This window comes from Podarcis gaigeae, assembly GCF_964106915.1.
Source record: "Podarcis gaigeae genome assembly, chromosome: 16".
Taxonomy (NCBI): Eukaryota; Metazoa; Chordata; class Lepidosauria; order Squamata; family Lacertidae; genus Podarcis; species Podarcis gaigeae.
The window spans coordinates 16635238-16654768 of record NC_139693.1 but is presented as its reverse complement, the minus strand read 5'-3'; the positions used below and the strand labels follow the sequence as shown (position 1 = coordinate 16654768).

At 45.8% G+C, this 19531-nt stretch overlaps 2 protein-coding genes across 2 annotated transcripts in view; one reads left to right on the top strand and one right to left on the bottom strand.

Annotated features, from left to right (window-relative positions):
• LOC310833734 (gonadotropin-releasing hormone II receptor-like) overlaps positions 1-19531 on the top strand; it is a 61912-nt gene that overhangs the window by 11800 nt on the left and 30581 nt on the right. The window lies entirely within an intron of this gene.
• POLR3GL (RNA polymerase III subunit GL) lies at positions 1569-13610 on the bottom strand. Its single transcript, XM_083716563.1, has 8 exons — positions 13499-13610; positions 11820-12010; positions 11085-11214; positions 8616-8684; positions 7487-7543; positions 5113-5186; positions 4050-4163; positions 1569-3285 (listed from the first exon to the last, which is right to left on the bottom strand). Exons 2-8 carry the CDS (start codon positions 11943-11945, stop codon positions 3199-3201), a joined length of 657 nt encoding a protein of 218 aa, XP_083572689.1. The 5' UTR covers positions 11946-12010; positions 13499-13610; the 3' UTR covers positions 1569-3198.

Below are 19531 nucleotides of genomic sequence, written 5' to 3'. Positions count from 1 at the left end.
CTTTTGCCCAATCCACTACCTGCTCCTTCCACTATATTCCAGGTGTTCATTGTTTTTGTTTGTTACAATGGCATGTATTTTGATGTTTTTAAATTGGAAACCGCCCTGTGATCCTTGGAAGAACGGTATATAAATTTTATTATTATTATTATTATTATTATTATTATTATTATTATTATTATTATTAATAATAATAATATTTACTACTTCCTCTTTCCGACTTACAAAAATCAAAAGGAGGCATTTTTAGGTTGCAACTAGTCAACACTAAAAGTCCCGGCTGCTCCCTTGGTCTTGTGTGATGGTTTCCCCCCAGCCAAATATGCCCTTTCATCTGTTCTTCCCAGAAACCACTTACAAACATTTTGCTTCTACTCGTTTCATTTAGGCTGCATTATGAACCTAAGAACCTATGACAAGCCTGCTGGATCAGAACAATGACCGCATCTAGTCCAACATCCTGTTCTCACAAGGATTCAGGTGGCGCTGTGGTCTAAAGAGTTTTGGATTTGATATCCCGCTTTAAAGTGGCTAACATTCTCCTTTCCCTTCCTCCCCCACAACAAACATTCTGTGAGGTGAGTGAGGCTGAGAGACTTCAGAGAAGTGTGACTAGCCCAAGGTCACCCAGCAGCTGCAGGTGGAGGAGCGGGGAATCGAACCCGGTTCACCAGATTACGAGTCCACCGCTCTTAACCACTGCACCACACTGGCTCTAAACCACTGAGCCTCTTGGGCTTGCCAATCAGAAAGTTGGTGGTTTGAATCCCTATGACGAGGTGAGCTCCCGTTGCTGTCCCAGCTCCTTCCAACCTAGCAGTTCAAAAGCACGCCAGGGCAAGTAGATAAATAGGTACTGCTGCGGCGGTTTAGTCATGCTGGTCACATGAACTGGAAAGCTGTCTGTGGACAAACGCCGGCTCCCTCGGCCTGAAAGCAAGATGAGTGCCGCAACCCCAGAGTTGCCTTTGGCTGGACTTAACTGTCCAGGGGTCCTTTACCTTTTTTTTTTAACCTGTTCTCATAGTGGCCAACCAGGTGCCCGTGGGAAACCCACAAGCAGGACCTGAGCCCAGGAGCAAATCTCCCCTCCTGTAGTTTGCAGCCACTGGTATTCAGAAGCATCACTGCCTCAAGTTGTGGGGGCAGAGCATAGCCATTGTGGCTAGTAGCCATCCATAGCCCTCTCTTCTATGAATTATGTGTTCAATTTCCTTGATGTTTTCCTAACATTATATCCGAGCTTTCACACAGAGTAAAAAAAGCCAGTTCTGGAAATATAACAGACTATAGCTTAAGTTTGGTGCTCAATTTTTTTGTTTGTTATTTTTTTGCTTCCAGGAAAAATCCATTTGTAAACAACACGGAAACAAGCACTAAACAGGCACTACGTTTCTGAAAGCAGCTTTTATGTCATGTGAAAACTCAAACATAATGCAGAAATGAAGTATTAAGGAAAGTATTGGGGATACAGGATACACTGCTGTGCGAATGCAGCCTAAACATGGGCAAACCTTTCGGCTTTGTTGTGAGTGGAGAGCCTCAGGAAACTGAATGAGCCATGGGGGGAAATGTGGAAACTTTTATTGCAATAAAATAATTTATATGCAGACACATATATTATACACACACACGCACACACACTGTAAAAAGGAGCGGTGTTTTAAAAACTTGCCAACAGAGAAAAATAAAGGGAAGGGCTCCGTCTTGCAGCAATCCTACTTTAGAGGAAAGTCCCTAACCTCAAAGTCTTCCCTTTATCCACTCATCTGCTTCACTGAGACTTTTAGGGATTGCTCGTGAATACTGCTGCAAATCAGGTAGCTGGTTCAAAGAAAGGACCTTCTGAACCAGCTGAAGGATTTCTAGAGGGAACAGGTGGGATGCTCTGCTTGTCAGTGTGTCAGGATTCCCATTGGTCACAAACACTGTTCCCAGGAGAATTCTTAGAAGGAAGGCAGAAGACAGAGTATCTTTGAGGCTGAGTGGCTGGGCAGTCTGTCCCAGAAATGTGCATGGCCTGCTTGCAGTGGTTGGCCAGCTTGTTTCAATTTGGAGGCTTTGTTTTTTGTAAAAGGAAGAGGGGGGATACCTTTGTCCATATTGCATTTTAAAGACAGGATGACACCCTTGAAAACTATAAGACCTTTAAAATGTCCTCCTTCTTTAGCAGCTGATAAATGGCTCCAGGAAGGTGGAGTGAGTATTTAGCCCAGGTGCTTGCAAAAATCCTTATAAGGGTTAAATATCACGGGGGGGGGGGGGAATAGCCCCACCACCTTCAACAGTTATGCCTGAGGTGGGAAAGTTGTGGATGCAGCTGGCAGCTCTCAGCCAAAAGTACAGCACCGAAACCTCGTTGCTGATTAAAATACAAGTTAAAAATCGGGTTTTGTACATCTCAAAATGGGAATTTCTATGCATTGGCATTCCATGAAACAGGGACTGTGTCCCTTCACCAGTTACAAGCTCCAGAGGATTGTGGGAGATTCTTGGCAACTCTTCAAAGAGGCTGGCTATTTCCTTTGCCTCCTATCTGTCCCCTTCATCTTCAACAGGGCTTCACAAAGTCAAAAGTAGAAAAGTGGAATTTAAAACCGTCTCGTTAAAATACTTCCCAAAGAAAAAAAATCTGTATCTTTGGCATCCGTTTGGCACTGCCTTCCGCACAAGAGGAAAAACAAACACGAGGCCTCATTACAAAAGAGAAGATCAAACGTGAGGAATGGTTTTTGCTGTGAATTAACACCGCAGATAAAAGTCCCTTTCGGTGTCTTCTGGAAGGATTCCATTTCCTTCCTAGGCTCAGGAAAGAAAGCCAGGTGTGTCAGGAGTTCACACGCTCTCCTACTAAACCCAAGGGGACCCACATTTTCCAGAAGAAAATGGAGGAAGCCAAAGATCCAACGTTCCTGTGCTGGTTTTGTCAACAGGTGCCCACACAGACACACACAGAGAGCACCCAGGGAAGAATGGATCAGCAATGCCACCTAGAGGCCGAATGAGCAGAAGTTCCGGCAGGTTCCGCTTGTGAAGGGGCCCCACAGAAACCAAGCAGGAGCCCATCCTAAGCGAGACACAGCTTGTGCATTCAAGGACCCCAAAGGGGCAGCAGAAAAGGCTCCTCAGTGGGGGAGAGATGTTTGGGGCGCTTGTGAGACGCACCTCCCTGTTTGCAAACCGGGTGGGCCGCCCCATTCAGTATATGGCTTCGTCTATGTTGTCGTCGCTGTCGCCCCCGAAATCTTCACCGTTGTCGAAGTAGGACATGATGTAATCCGTCTCCTGTTGAAGAAGAATAAATGGGGGCAGTGGAGATGAGAGTTTAGAACAAGCTTTCGCTAAAACCAACAGGTTCAAAAAACAAGAAAGGGGATTCTCACTCAACATTAGGAAAACCTTTCTGAGGGTAAGAGCTGTTTGTCCGTGGAATGGACCACCTCGGAAGGTGGTGGACTCTCCTTCATTGGAGATTCTTAAACAGAGGTTGGATGGCCACCTGCCAGGAATTTTTAGCTGTGATTCCTGCATTGCAGTGGGTTGGACTAGATGTCCCTTGGGGACCCCTTCCAACTCTACAGTTCTCTGATTGTATGAACCTGGTGCTCCCCCAGATGTTCTGGCCATCCTGGCTTTCCAAGGTTTCATCAGATGTGGCCCACACACTTTCTAGCTTATCCTTAAGGATGAGAAGCACAATCCTTTTTTCTTTTTTTTAAGGAAACAAAATGTGAATATCTCGTGCCTTTAATTCGCTGGTCAACGCTGATTTCTCAGCTTTAAAAAGTGCAGATATCCAAAACCCACCTGCCAAATGGATCCCAGTTGGATGCCTCTCCAAATTTTAGGGAGCAGAGAAACCTTTTTGGGATGGCACCACACACACTTTTTTAGCTAAGGAAAGAAGTCTAGTGGTGGCGTTAGCAAGCGGGGGTTGTGCAGGGAAGGCTGCCTGAACCCCTCAACTCAGAGAAACGGCAGGTTGCACCTCTTGCCAAAGATGGGTCTGTGTTTCTGATTTTTGCTCCGCTGCTTTTTGTCCTCCATACCTCCTCAAATTCTTCCTCGTCGTATTCCTCCTCCTCCTCTTCCTTCCCTTCTTCTCCCTCTTCTTTCTCCTCTTCCTCTTCAGACGTCACCTCCTCCTCTTTCTTTTCCAAAGTCTAGGAAACAATTGAAAAGTATTAAGACACAAGCTTATTATATCACAATTTCAAGGGAAGACTCCTAGCGCTGACAACATGATCTGAGACCCAAAGGAACCATCACATGAACTGGGTGAAGGGGGGGGGGGAGTCTTCATTCGGCCTCCTGTTCTCCATCCTATTATATACAACTCACTCCCGACTTGTGATGGATCTCACCGTCTCTGATTGATTCAAGATGAAACTTCATTTGGTCCAAAATACAGCAGTGAGATTAGCAGCTGGGGTTCCATTTAGATCTCACATATAATCCTGACAGTTAGAGCTGTTTGACAGTTGAACAGATGACCTAGGAAAGTGTTGGGCTCTCCTTCATTGGTGATTTATAAACAAGAGGTTGGATGGTCACCTGTCAGGGATTCCTCAGCTGTGATTCCTGCATTGCATGGGGTTGGACTAGATGACCCCTGGAGGACCTCCCCACTCTACAATTCTGATTTACCCCCTGTTCTAAAACAGCTACACTGGTTGCCAGTTCATTTCTGGGCCTAATCCAAGGTGCTCACAGTAGTCTTTAAAGCCCTGAACAATGCAGGCCCCACATATCAGAAAGACTGCCTTCTTCCCTACAGACCAGCCCTCTTGGTAGCTCCTCTGCTCTCAGAGGCTCAGGGATGGTGGTTACGACCCAAGAGGTCTTCTTTGTGGTGGCCCCTAAACTGCGGAACTCCCTCTCTGCGGAGGTCCGTCTGGCACCTTCACTGTACAGCTTTTGGAGAATGTGGAAGACACACCTCTTCACCCTGGCCTTAATGTTTCTGAAAGCCAGTTGCTTTAAACTACAGGGGAGGGCAAAAAGTGCTCTTGTCTTAGCTTCCCAGAGGCATTTGGTTGGCCCCTGTGAGAACAGGATACTGGACCAGATGGACCATAGGCCTCATCCTGTAGGCTCATCTTATGTTCTTACCTCCAGCTTCTTGATGGCTTCTTCTTTGTCTACTGGCAACTGAGTTTTGCGCCTGGGGGTAAGGACGGTGGCTCCTGTACAAAAAGAGACCGTCAAGTTACCGCAGAGAGAGGACAGCAGGATAAATTCTGGAAGCTGCTTCTATACCAAAGCCAGACCATTAGTCCACCTGGGACATTCCCAGTCTTACTGGGAGACGCCACTGGGGATTGAACCCATGACCTTCTGCACACAAAAGATGCCCTACAGCCCTTGCATACATTTATATCAGCACACCAACATTTCCTGAAAGCTGCCCATTTTTCCCCAGGCATAATTCAAGGCTCCCACAATCAACCATGGGAAAGATCTCAACATTTTCGCTGTTCCCCTCCCAAAGCTACAATTCCCAGAGTGGTTTAACAATCAACCCCTCTTCTCAGGGAAATCTGGGCGTCGTAGCTCTGTGGGGAATTTGTGGCCTCCTCAGCACCCTTAAACAAACTACAGCTCCCAGAATTCTCAGGGGGAACCCACAACTATCTAAAATGGTATCATAGTGCTTAAAATATGTGGTGCGAATGTGGCCTCTCAGCTCATAAGGGGCAAAAATGAGAGTTCTGGGTTCATCTGCTTAACAGAAAGCCATGGCATGTCCCAGAATCCTCTGCAACACACAGGGGTTCTTTGGCACATTAATGTGGCAGGGGCAGAAAACTTTGAAAAGTGGCAATTTATAAAATCCTAGTACGGTTAGGCCCATCGTACCCAAGAAACCACCATCTTCTCCCTCACCCTCCATTTTGAAGACCCATCAACCAAGGACATCCTCTTAATGTGATCATTTCTGCACTAGGTTTGAGCATCAAGGGCAGAAGGTTCTCTCAGGCCAACTTGCCAGTTACAAGACTCCTTCCCACCTTGGCTTTACAGAGGCCTCAGCTCTCTTCGGAAGGATGACAAACTCTGCCTGTCTGAACTCATCTCCCTGGCTGAGGATTAAACCGGGAAAGGGTGTGGGAATTCTGAGCGGAAATCTGTCACTAAATTCCCCATAAAACTGAACAGTAAGCCGCGTAAATGGGGACTTGGGCAATTCAGGAAAGGCTAAATGGGTTTTTACAGGAAAGAACCCTTGTAAACTGGCAGAGGCAGCATGGTACAGTGGGCAGAGCTTTAGGCTGTGCACACATTACCGGCTTAAAACGTGGTGGGGCTGTTTCCACCCCCTCTGTTTCAAATCACATTTGCATACTGTACACAGCTGGGTGTGCGTTTCCAAGTTGCCAAGTCCTGTCTGTCCACACACCCGCGGGTGGAGAGGGGGCATGGCTGTCTTCACAGAGGCTGCGTGGTGCAGTGGTTAGAGTGACTTGAGGCCAGTCACTCACTCTCAACCTAACCTACCTCACAGGGTTGTTGTGAGGATAAAATTGGGGGGGGGGGATTGAGAACTATGTAGGCCACCTTGAGCTACTTGGAGAAAAAGGTGGAATATATAAATGGGAAATGATATACAATTAATTGAAAAGGATGTTTAAAATAACATTTGTTTTTTTAAAATAAAACAGAAGCTTTTCTTTTGGGAATTATAGGGACAGAACTACCTAAATTCTATAGAAATTTATTTATGTATGCAACTACAGCAGCAAGAATGCTACTTGCCCAAAAGTGGAAAGAAGTAGAAGTCCCAGCAAAGGAAGAATGGATACAAAAACTTATGGAATATGCAGAAATGCCGAAACTTACTGGAAGAATAAGAAATCAAGATAACCAACTCTTATCTTGATTTATTTATTTAGAGATAAATTGTAGACAGATAAGAACATTGACAGGATTATTGTAATAACCTGCAATTTCATAAGAGTATTTATTTAAAGTAGATCATAAAAATGAGCAAATTAAACGAATTTGGATATGCAGAAAATATTAAAAAATAAATTTAAGGAACCTCAGAAAGAGGGGGAAGTCAAACTTTGAAATGTTAAATTGATTGTAAAACTAATAAAATGTATAAACCTGAAAAGTATACATAAAACCTTTTTTTTAAAAAGGAATATATAAATGCAAGAAAGAAATAAGGATTACGCCTTCAAATCAGATCAAAGCTGGCTTGCTTGCGGGTGAGATGAAAAGGCAGCTTTTCTCAGCAGGATAGATATGGATTGTGGCTGATTGTGCGTACATTGCTTCTTAAACCAGTGGTGGGGGCCCACTGGATGCAGATACTTAAGAGCTGGGTGAGCAGAGTGCTGCCATTTGAGTCGCAGAGATGAAGGGTCAAATCCCTGCTCTGCACCTGGGCAATTGTGGGCTGGGTAAGCGTAAAAGTCAGGAAAGGAGGGTTTCTGTTGCTGCTGTTCTGACTTTAGCTTGAACGCTGAGAAGTACTTACTCTGCTTTTTAATCTTTCGCACCCGGATCTTTAATTCTTGGGGTAGCTGTTTCCAATCTGCAAATATAAATAGCCAAGCAAAATTTAACTACTTGGGCACACGTGGAAGGCTGGATTTTCTTATAAATCCATCACTTCTGTACTTCAAAGCCATTTGAAATTCCTAATAGCACCATTTATTTCCCCCCCAAAAAATCCCCCCCCAAAAACAACAACAACCCAAGTAGGAATTTTGCCTTGTGCTCTAAGCAGGGAACTCTTATCTGTGTATACCTTACACAGGTCTCATTCATCCCTGCTGGCAAGGTGGGCTGGGGGAATAATGTGGGGTGGGGAGACAGGATCCTACCTTGGCCCTTCAGTGCCCACTGTTAATATGGGGGTAATAACATCAGCCTAACTCACAGGTTTGTTGTAAGGGCTGCAAGTGATGATGCATATGGAATGCAACTGTACCCTCCAAACCACCTCACAAATGATTATTACTCATATCTTTCAGGCACTGAAGAAGAAGAAGAAGAAGAAGAAGAAGAAGAAGAAGAAGAAGAAGAAGAAGAGTTTGGATTTGATATCCCACTTTATCTCTACCCGAAGGAGTCTCAAAGCGGCTAACAATCTCCTTTCCCTTCCTCCCCCACAACAAACACTCAGTGAGGTGAGTGGGGCTGAGAGACTTCAGAGAAGTGTGACTGGCCCAAGGTCACCCAGCAGCTGCATGTGGAGGAGCGGAGACGCGAACCCGGTTCACCAGACTACGAGTCTACCGCTCTTAACCACTACACCACACTGGTTCTCACACCTATATTTCCAGACGCATGCATACATTCAGTACCATCAGAGTAGGCCCACTGAAAATAATAACTAACTTAGGCTGATTAATTTCAACAGTTCCACCCTGCAAGCAACTTACGTCTCATCTGTTTCATGGTTCTATGTCGCTTTTAATGTTTCATGGTATGTTTTCACCAATTTGTACTTGGAGGGTTTTGGGGGGTTTTTTGTAATGCAAAACGATATATAAACATATTCCAATATATTTAAGGCAAGGGGGGAAAGGAGCCCTTGAGGCTGGTGTGGGATGTGCAAATATCCCAATGAATACAACTAAATAAAATATTCCCCGACTTACCAGGACTCCACTCAATGGCATTGTCAACAGGAGTGGACATCTGATACTTGTCGGAATAGCGTTCCACATCTGGAAAATGCAGGATGCAGACAGGTTTCAAGAAACAAGCCAGTCTACCAACCCAGACACAGATGTAGGGACTTGACTAAACCCGGTGTGGCTAACTTGTGGTTCTCTTCATGGGCAGGCCCTCTTTACACACCAAAACTGCCTCCTACCTGCCCCCATATGCAACAGGCCCTACCTTATTCCTCCCCTTACCTCTCTGCTCTTATGAGTCGACACAGGTTTTATTCTAATGCAGGCTTCCTCAACCTCAGCCCTCCAGATGTTTTTGGCCTACAACTCCCATGATCCCTAGCAAGCAGGACCAGTGGTCAGGGATGATGGGAATTGTAGTCTCAAAACATCTGGAGGGCCAAGATTGAGGAAGCCTGTTCTAACGGTCTCCAGCATCCTCAGAACAACAAAAGAACATAAAAGAGCCCACTGGATCAGGCCAATGGCCCATCCAGTCCAGCCTCCTGTTCTCACTGTGGTCAACCAAACACTCCTGGGAAGAACAGCAGCAATGCTTGTGCAGTTTCCAGAAAACACTGTTCCCAATCTAGCCACTGAGATTTCCCACCAGGTGCTACCCACATATTCTCAGGGCTGTTTAGAGACCCCAGAAGTGTGCTTTCAAAAGAAGAAGAAAGTTCTTGATCCTCATTTTGTGTGTGCCCAGTATCCAATTCCTCAAGTGGTCACTGTGGAGCTCAAAGAGCCTTGATTCTACGAGTGAAACCAGAGCCTGGAATTAAAAAATATGTTTGTCGAAGAATGAATGAACAGTTCCTGAAAGTTGCCCATCGCATCTTATGATCCTCTCCTCTGGGCTTGCTCCTTCGACCAGGAAGGTCGCCCAGGCTGGAGGATCATAGTAGAAGATCTCTGCTGTGCTCCGCTGAACACAGGTCTGTATTTAATATCAGCTTGGCCAATGACCTCTTGTCAACATAACCTGAAGCTGGCTTTAGGCCAGTGAAAACCAGCCACTCGATAGGGATCTAGGAATCCTGAAATTTAGAGAGATTTGGGGTTTAGAGTCACTGGGTTTGCACACACTGATGACACCAAGTGGCCTCAGGTTAACAAGGTGTATATGACACCACAGATGAAAAGGATTTTACAACCCAGAGAAACTCGACTTGGGGGGATTTTGCAATATCTCCGGGATGCACCTGCCTATAGTAACATGTGCAGAGGAGGGTGATGAAGGTGACGAAAGATCTGGAGACCAAGCCTTATGAGGAATAGTCGAGGGATCAGGGTATGCTCAGCCTGGAAAAGAGGAGACCGAGAGTGGATACAGCTAAGCAACAGGGAGGTGGAGGAGGAGGAGGAGGAGAAGAAGAAGAAGAAGAAGAAGAAGAAGAAGAAGAAGAAGAAGAAGAAGAAGAAGAAGAAGAAGAAGAAGAAGAAGAAGAAGGAGAAGAGGAGGAGGAGGAGTTTGGATTTGATATCCCGCTTTATCATTACCCGAAGGAGTCTCAAAGCGGCTAACATTCTCCTTTCCCTTCCTCCCCCACAACAAACACTCTGTGAGGTGAGTGAGGCTGAGAGACTTCAGAGAAGTGTGACCAGCCCAAGATCCCCCTCAGCTGCATGTGGAAGAGCGGAGACGCGAACCCGGTTCCCCAGATTACGAGACTACCGCTCTTAACACCACACTGAAAGGAGGGATTGAAAAATGTGAGTGAATCTGCTCCTGTTTGCCTGTCACTGCCCAGTCCTCACAGCAAGGTCTGGGAATGATGCGGCCAGATGACATAGGTCACATCAGCACCTTACATTCAAAGCACGATGGTACCACTTGAAGCAGCCATGACTTTCCCCCAAAGAATCATGGGAACTGTAGTTTGTTAAGGGTGACAAGAGATGGGATACCCAGAGTTCCCTGGGAAAGAGGCATTGATTGTGAAAACCGCTCTGGGAATAGACCAACAACTTGGGTGGCCTTAAAAGAAGGATTAGGCAAATTCACGGAGAAGACTACCAATGACTATTAGCCATGATGACGATGTTCTGCCTCCAGGACCAATGCCAGCTGGTGGAAACCACTGGAGGGGAGAGGGCTCTTGTGTTTGGGTTTCCCATTAGAGCATCTGGTTGGCCACTGGGATGCTGGACTAGATGGGGCATTGGCCTGATCCAGCATGCTCTATTTATGTTCTTATGACTTCCAACATTCATGACTGACCCTTCCTCCTCCTTCAAAAAAAACAAACCCAAAATTCCCATCGGTGAATGTTCTGTGACTCTGAAACAGGTCAGGGTGGGAGTAGCGATTAAAAGATGGCAAACTATTTTTGCCCATTGATATTTAAGAGGTGGGTCAGCTGTTTTACTGTCCTCCTAGCAGAGGAGGAATTCTGCATTCTTCTTGGCTGGTGGGTTTTTACGGTTGTTGTGTTGTTGTTTTTTTACCTTTCTTTGGTGCAGAAGGCTTGATGAAGTACGGCAGGTTCTTCATAGCACCCCTCAGTTCTTGTTTCAGGGCCAACATGTATTCAACCTCCTCTCCCGTTTGCAGTGGAACAGGTTTATATTCTAAGGGCTGTACAGGGAGAGGCAAAGAGACATGATAAGGTAACCTGATTCACAGGGCTGTTGCGGAGATGCAATGGGAAGGGGCGAGAACCATGTACGCCACCTTGAGCTCCTTATAAATGCAATAAATAAATATGGAAAATTTTATTGGATAAATTAATATGTCTGATTTTTCTAGACAACCCTGCCCACCCCACCCCCTGGCAAGATCAAATAAAGAAAAAATGTGAAATGGATTACAGTATAAATAGAAATAACACCACACAGCTACCCTATGAACAAACAGTATTTCAGGATTCAGGTTACGTTTATTTAATTATTATTATTATTATTTATCAAACCTTTATTAGGCATTATACAAATAAAACGTTTATTTAAAGCACAATATATTCTACTGGTAGGATTATAAATATTCTATTTAACATAATATTTGATCTACTATAATATTCAATACTACAGTTTCCTTTAGAGCATTCATTGTTTTATATAGCCTATTTTATTTACCGTATGTTTTAAATCAACATTGCTTTGGTAATACACGTTTGATATGGAATGTAAATAAATATAATAAAGGGGGGGGAGAGAAATTAAGAAAAAGCAATCCAGACTCACAGGAAACAGTGGGGATGGCTGGAGGGTGGGTGGGGGCAGAGCCTCCCCCTTTCCGATGCCCACAGCTTCAACATTGAAGGTCATGTGACCGCCGCGGCCCCTCCCTCTGCCGCCTCTTCCAGCCATGATTGGTCCTCTGGGCAGAAAAAGGTACTGATGGTCTTAGGAGAGGTATTGTCAGGAGGCAAAATCTGTCACACAATATAAGGTGAGAGATATAAATTACTTTTTATATCTTGCTTTTTTGCCAGACCGAGTCTCAGTTAAAACAACACAGATAAAATACCAGGGAGCAAGCCCCAGAGGAGGGGGAAAGCACAGGACATACCGTAATTTTTGGGAAATGAGCACTTGTTGCAGAAATGGTCCTAAATTTATCTCATTATTATGAGATATATGAGAATTTATGCTGGATTAGACAGATGTTTGGCCTGCACGGCAGTTATGAAGCTCAGTTGTGGTTACAGCATTGCCGTGTAACGTAGCACGACAGCATGTGGCCAGATACACACAGCCGAAGGAGGGAGCAGAGTCATGGGGCAAAGGTGACTTGCACCTTTAATACTTGTGTAAGGGTGCAGGGGGATGCGGGTGGCGCTGTGGGTTAAACCACAGAGCCTAGGACTTGTTGATCAGAAGGTTGGCAGTTCGAATCCCCACTACAGGGTGAGCTCCCGTTGCTCGGTCCCTGCTCCTGCCAACCTAGCAGTTCGAAAGCACATCAAAGTGCAAGTAGATAAATAGGTACCGCTCCAGCGGGAAGGTAAATGGCGTTTCCGTGTGCTGCTCTGGTTCACCAGAAGCGGCTTAGTCATGCTGGCCACATGACCCGGAAGCTGTATGCTGGCTCCCTCGGCCAATAAAGCGAGATGAGCATCACAACCCCAGAGTCGGTCACAACTGGACCTAATGGTCAGGGGTCCCTTTACCTTTAAGGGTGCAGGAGTCCTCACTTTTGCTTCTCAACCTGAAGTGGTAAAGCTGACCGTACCAACAAAGGTGGGAGATCTCTCTCTGTTGTGCCACCTTTCAGCTTGTGTTGGATCTCTGTGGGAAACAAGCAAACCTTGCAAGTGGAAAGCTAGCAGATGGGACAAAGGGGTTTTCTTGGCTTCCTTGCTACTTTTCTCCTTGCAGGGAGCTTTTCCTATTTAAGCTGACTTTAAGATGCATCCGAAAATCGAACCAGTTCCACATAGATGTTTACACTCTGGACATGTGGCATTTGGATCGAGCCAGCCCACCGTGGGACACACGCACAGAATGTCACCCACGCCACGCTGGGCGACTTGCCCTTCGGGATGGCAGGCTGTCCTTCAGAAGCAAGCCGTAGCTGCAACTGCAAAAGGAAAAATGAGCTGTAGCTCAGCGGCGGCGAAGCTGCTTTGCATGCAGAACTTCCCAAGTTCGATTCCTCGGTGGGAGGGCAGGAAATGTCTGAGATCCCGGAGAGCTACAACTGCCAGTCAGTGTGGACAATATTGAGCTAGAAGGGCCGGGGGTGGTCTGACTCGGTGCGAAGCAGCACCCTGGGGGGGCTCCCCTTTTCTCCCTTATTACCCCATTAGTCCCTCTCCTCCACCAAGAGATGAGCGGGGCTCCTTCCCAGGCCTCTCATTGAAGAATGGACCGGACCAGCTAGTCCATCAATCCAAGACCTCCCCCCTCCCCGCCTTTACCTCAGTTTCCCCTTTGCAAGGCCCACGTGGGGGCGGGGTGGGGGGAGGCAGCGGCTAGAGCTGCTGCCGGGTCCTTCGAAGCCGGATACGCAACGTTCGAAAGGGGCGGAGCTCCTCGGCGCGCGGCCAATAGGGAGGAGGGTAGGGAGGAGGAAGAGGCGTGGCTTAAGAACTTGTGAATGGGGAGGGTGTCAAGCTGGTTTTTGTTCCCTTGGAATCATTTTTTTTTTTTTAGAATCGGAAGGAATCCAAATGGTCATTTAGTCTAACCCCCTGTAATCAGGGAATGGGTGGAGGCTGGTCTCCCTGTATAGATGCAATCAAATCACGCAGCATGTGTTTTGGCTGGAAGTAAGTGAAGAAGCTACCTTCTGTAACCTTACTCAGGAGTAAGAGACATAGGGGGCTTACTCCCAGGTAAGCGGATCTAGGGTTGCAGGCTTACGCAGAACAAGTCCTTCGAGAAGGTGCCGGCCGCAACCCGTGCCTATGTAACTTAGGGTACTCCACTGAGCACAGGGGCGCTTACTTCCGAGTAAACGCGCAGGGGATCGGGCCGCACCAATTCCCCCCCCCCCCGAAATGGTCAACCGAACTGAAGCCTTGCATCGTGCATTTATCTTGAAACCAGCGATTGGGATTTACTCCCGAGTAGACCTGTCAACAGCAAGCAGTTAATTTATCGGCTGATACCTCTGTTTTGTCAGCCGTTCCTCTCGTTGTTGCACACACCAGGGATAAGAGTGGGTGCAGATTTTTTTTTTTCTTTTTAAGGAAAATGTTTCTTGGCATTTATCAAGTGATTTGTCTCCGCATTCCAAAGTGCTTCTCTCCTACACACCATTAAACCCTTTACATATTATTTCCCCCCACTTTCACATTTTCATTCAGATATAGGACATGATATATTAAACGAAGTGTGTGTATGGGCATACATATAAATATCATTTAAATATATTAAAATTGAAATCCATTTATATATTTAGCAGTGCAATTCTATACAGTTGTTAGAATCATAGAGTTCGAAGAGACCACAAGGGCCATCGAGTCCAACCCCCTGCCAAGCAGGAAACACCATCAGACACCATTGTTGTTGTTGTTGTTACCACACACTTCATTGCCACCCCCCTCATCCTGACGTCCTATGGCAGGTTACAACAATTAAAAACAACAACAATTTTAAAGTTCACTTTTACACAATATTTAAAACAGTTTTAGACAACTTAAAATTATGAAATAAGGCATGTTCTGAAAATATACATCTCAAGAGTCAAAAGCCAGGGTGAAGAGATGTGTCTTCAGCCAAAAGCTGTGTAGCTAAGGGGCTCGATGCACCAACATGGGGCAAGGAGTTAGACAATTATGGGGCCCTGTCCCAGGTCGTCACCACCCCAAACTTCTGAGGGCGGAAGAACAACCAAGAGGGCCCCCTCTGCAGATCTCAGCACCCGGGAGTGTCTGTCTGGAAGGCGGTCATCTTTCAGGTATTTGGGGCCTGTGTCATTCAGGGTTTTAAACATCACCTCTGGAATAGTTCAGCCGGTTGGAGCACGATACTTTTAATCTCAGGCTTGTGGGTTCGAGTCCCACGTTGGGCAAAAGATTCCTGCATTGTAGGGGGGTTGGACTAGATGACCCTTGTCCCTTCCAACTCTACAATTCTATGATTCCATCTTCGTGAGAACTCTGTAAGGTAGGATGGCTCAAAACCATCCAGTCTGTTTCATTGCTGAGTGGGGGTTTGAACCTTTAAGCCTGTGCATTGTACATGCCAACTCATCGTCACCATCAAGTAAAGTTCCTCTGAGCATGCGCAAAGGTGTGTTTCCCTCTCTACTGGTTTTTGGTTCCAGAGATAATGGTTTCAAGGTAGGTAAGGCCTTAAGTTGATCTGGGCCTGGTCAGTCCCCCCACCCGGGACCCCGTGAATTGGGTTCTCTGATGGACAAACTGTGGGGTGTATATGTAAGAAAATAAATGCCTACATCAATAAATAGCCACACACACATCTGCTAAGGTGAAGGGAGGCATAGAGCTATTTTAGGAATAGCCACAATCCCCGTGATCAAGCGCCCGTTTCTGATCCCAAGCCTTTCCTGATTTCCTGAGTTTTTCCCCACTCTCCCCACCCTGAAATTTCTCTCTGGAGCTGCTAAGGTGATTCATCCCCCTCCTCCCTCCCCTGCTCAGAGAGCGGCCTTAAAATTGCACAGACATAAAAATAAACCGTTTTCTTGATCTGCGCATCATATTAATAGCAGAGCCACACTAGCACGTGGGCTGATGCCATGGAGGGGGGGGGAGCAGGAGCCAGAGACATATTGCTATTAGATTCTCTCCTTCTTCTTCTTTTCTCCATCCGCTAAGGCATCTCAGCAGCCCATCACCATGGGATGCCTGTGTGTTGCCCAGCCGGTGGTTGCCATAGCAACAGAGCGTGGGGTGGGGGGAGATGCAGGAGAAGATGGAGGGGGAGAAAGAAGCAGAAGTGGACACGGAGAGAAAAAAGGGGGGCAGGGAATAGCAATCTACATTTTAAAAATATGCATTTAATTATGAGTCAGTTTGTGCAATCTCTTTTCGGCATCTATTTCTAATGTACACAGGTGTCTTTTCTGGACCAGAGGTGGGGGACATGTGGTCCTCCGGATGTAGCTGGATTCTCCCATCATCCCTGACTGCTGGCCGTGCTGACCCTTCATTCTAGCATGTGTGTGGTGCCGGGTGATGCACTTTGCACATGCTCTGATGCACTCTTGGTGTGTTTTTCCTGCACAGAGCTTCTACAGCTTAGTAGCCAGGAAATCCCCAGAAAGACAGATAGGCAGTAAGGGTTGCCTTCATTGTTAGTCCTGCTCAGAGCAGACCCACTGAAAATAACAGTGAGGACTAACTTAGGGCCATTGATGTCCATGTGTTTAATCTGAGCATGACTTGGCTGAAAAGCACCCAAGTGTGCTTGCCTGTTTTTATCCTGACAATAAAGCAGTGAATTTGTGGTGGGGAGGGCGGCACATTTCCTCTTATGAACTTCATGGCAAGCAGAGAGTTACTACCTTGTGAGTAGACCCTATGGATTTCAATGAGTTACAGTTTCACCAGCTAGATAATTGTCCCTTGGCTCTGCATCAGTAATAGAGGGAGAGTAATTTCATCCCAGAGTGGAGAGCCACTTAGGTGTTGCAGAGATAATGTGTTTGAAATATCATTTGACACTGCAAAAATATGGCAAGTGCTGTTACGATTTTCGCTACTTCACAGGTTTCTGGGCTAACATTGACATTATATTCTGGGGCTGAGCCCTCCTGTTCAGATTATTCGCTCAGAGGTCAACAGACTCGCCCCTCCACCACCTGCAAACCCAGAAGTCCTCATTTCCCCTGCCTAGCGTATGTCATAAGAGCATTAAAAGATAAGGAGAGCCTGCTGAATCAGGCCAAAGGGAGCCCATATAGTCCGGGATCCTGTGCTCACAGTGGCCAACCAGATGCCTCAATGGGAAACCTGCAAGCAGGATTCGAACGCAAGAGCAACTCTCCCCTCCTGGGTTTTCAAGAAACTGGTATTCAAAAGCATTGCTGCTTCTGATGGTGGAGGCAGAGCATAGCCATCCTGGCTAGTTGCCATCAATAGCCCTCTCTTCCATGAATTTGTATAGTAGTAGTAGTAGACTCTTGAGAGTCCCATGGACTGCAAGAAGATCAAACCTATCCATTCTGAAGGAAATCAGGCCTGAATGCTCAATAGAAGGACAGATCCTGAAGCTGAGGCTCCAATACTTTGGCCACCTCATGAAAAGAGAAGACTCCCTGGAAAAGACCCTGATGTTGGGAAAGATGGAGGGCACAAGGAGAAGGGGATGACAGAGGACGAGATGGTTGGATAGTGTTCTCGAAGCTACCAGCATGAGTTTGACCAAACTGCGGGAGGCAGTGGAAGACAGGAGTGCCTGGCATGCTCTGGTCCAGGGGGTCACGAAGAGTTGGACACGACTAAACGACTAAACAACAACAACAGTAGTAGTAGTAGTAGTAGTAATAATAATAATAATAATAATAATAATAATAATAATAATAATAATTTATACCCCACCCATTTGGCTGAGGTTTCCCCAGCCACTCTGGGCAGCTACCCAACAGCTACCAACAGAACACTAAAAACAGAATAAAACTTCAAACATTAAAAACTTCCCTAAACAGGGCTGCCTTCAGATGTCTTCTAAAAGTCAGATACTGTACTTGTTTATTTCCTTGACATCTGATGGGAGCCACTAGCATTGGGAAGTCATCGGCCCTCTCAACGCATAGACATTCTGATGCTGCAGAAACAGGGGTATGGTACAGAAAGGCTGGCATCTGAGCAGAGCTTGGTGCTGTGGGTTTGCATTCCTCTGGAGGATGGGACTCTGCCACACCTGCTCTGCTCAGCAGTTTTAAGAACAGAGGGGAAAGATTCCTCCCCCCCCCCCCAATAATCAGAGCAGACTTTGCCAGTGGGAGGGAAATTATATCTGCTGGGTATGCGGGGGAATGTAGCACTTATAAAGACTCGCCTTATTGCTGCAATTTTTATTTGCTTTTAGTATTAGATAATATTGTGCTTCGGATATTGTGTGTTTTAATTCTTAAGGAAGGCGGCAGGGAATGTTTTGCCCAAGGGTTCTGGCGAAGGCACAATGGTTTAGCGGGTGGCAGCCTGAGAAGGGGTCCAGGCCCAAATCTCAGCCATAAAGCCCTTAGGCTGACCACCCTTTCTCAGCTGTGCTGTCCTCACAGGGTTGTTGTGAAAAGGACAGAGAGGACCATATCTATCGCGCTCTCTCTCTCTCTCTCTCTCTCTCTCTCTCTCTCTTTTAAGAAAACAATACAGCACCAGAGAGGTAAAAACAAAAATTATTCATACCTAGACCTTGAACAGATACATGACCTGAAGAAATTGCAGCCTTGTAACATCAACCATTTGGCTTTCTGGGTTGGTTGGCTTGCTTTCCTTTTCCCTCCGCCCCCCACTTTCCTTTTATGTTGTGGCTTTTTAGAGGTTAGGACAGAGTCTGTGTTGTTTTCATTGTAAGGTGCTCTGGGAGCTTTTGCAAGGTTATAAATGTTTCCAATCAATAATAAATGTAAAGTGTGACACTTTGGGAGGCAGCAGAGGGGACAGGAAGGAAAGGGAGATGCAAAGGATGATTCTAAGCAAATCCAGTTACGGTAAGTTTTACTTTATGAAATAGGTTATATCTTGTTTTATCCCTTGGATTCAAAGCAGCTTACGGTAGTTTTCCAGTTTGTTCTTCTGTGTTTGTCCCCACCCCCATGGACTTACAATCCAAGGGCAGATCCAATGCATTTAAAGCATGTCCAATGCACATTTAAAGTTCATGAGTTTCTCCAAAGAATACCGGGAACTGTAGTTGGTTCAGGGTGCTGAGAACTCCAGCTCTGTGAGGGTGAAACTACATTTCCCAGGATTCTTGGGGGGGGGGGTATTGTGTGCTTTAAATGTGCATTGGATGCACTTTAAATGTAGGGTATGGTTTGCCTTAAGTCTGTGCAGTTTTATTGTTATTTCAACCATCCAATACAATATTAAAGAACGGCATTTACCGAAAAATATATTTACATTAAAACATCACAAGCACACACACACACACACACACACACACACTTAAAAACAATTAAAAAGGTTAAAAGAACCAATGCATTAAAATCATCCAATTAATTATTATTTTTTGCCATTCACCATATTGACCCCAGTAAAATTTCCTCTTGGCTTTCAGGCAGCCACTGCAAATCTCACAACTTTGCCTGTCACGAATTTGTCAGAATCAGACAACCTGCGTGGGATTTTCACTTGATTGTCGCCATCAGGTATCTTACTTAACAAATTCAGAATAAACTTTACCCTCTGTTCAGAATACAAAAAGATCTTCCCTAAGTCAATAAAGAGAGGTTTTGGGGGGGAGACAGAAGCAAATAAATACATGGCATGTTGCAGTCATTAAAAAAAATATAGTGTACTTTCAGATATGTGGGA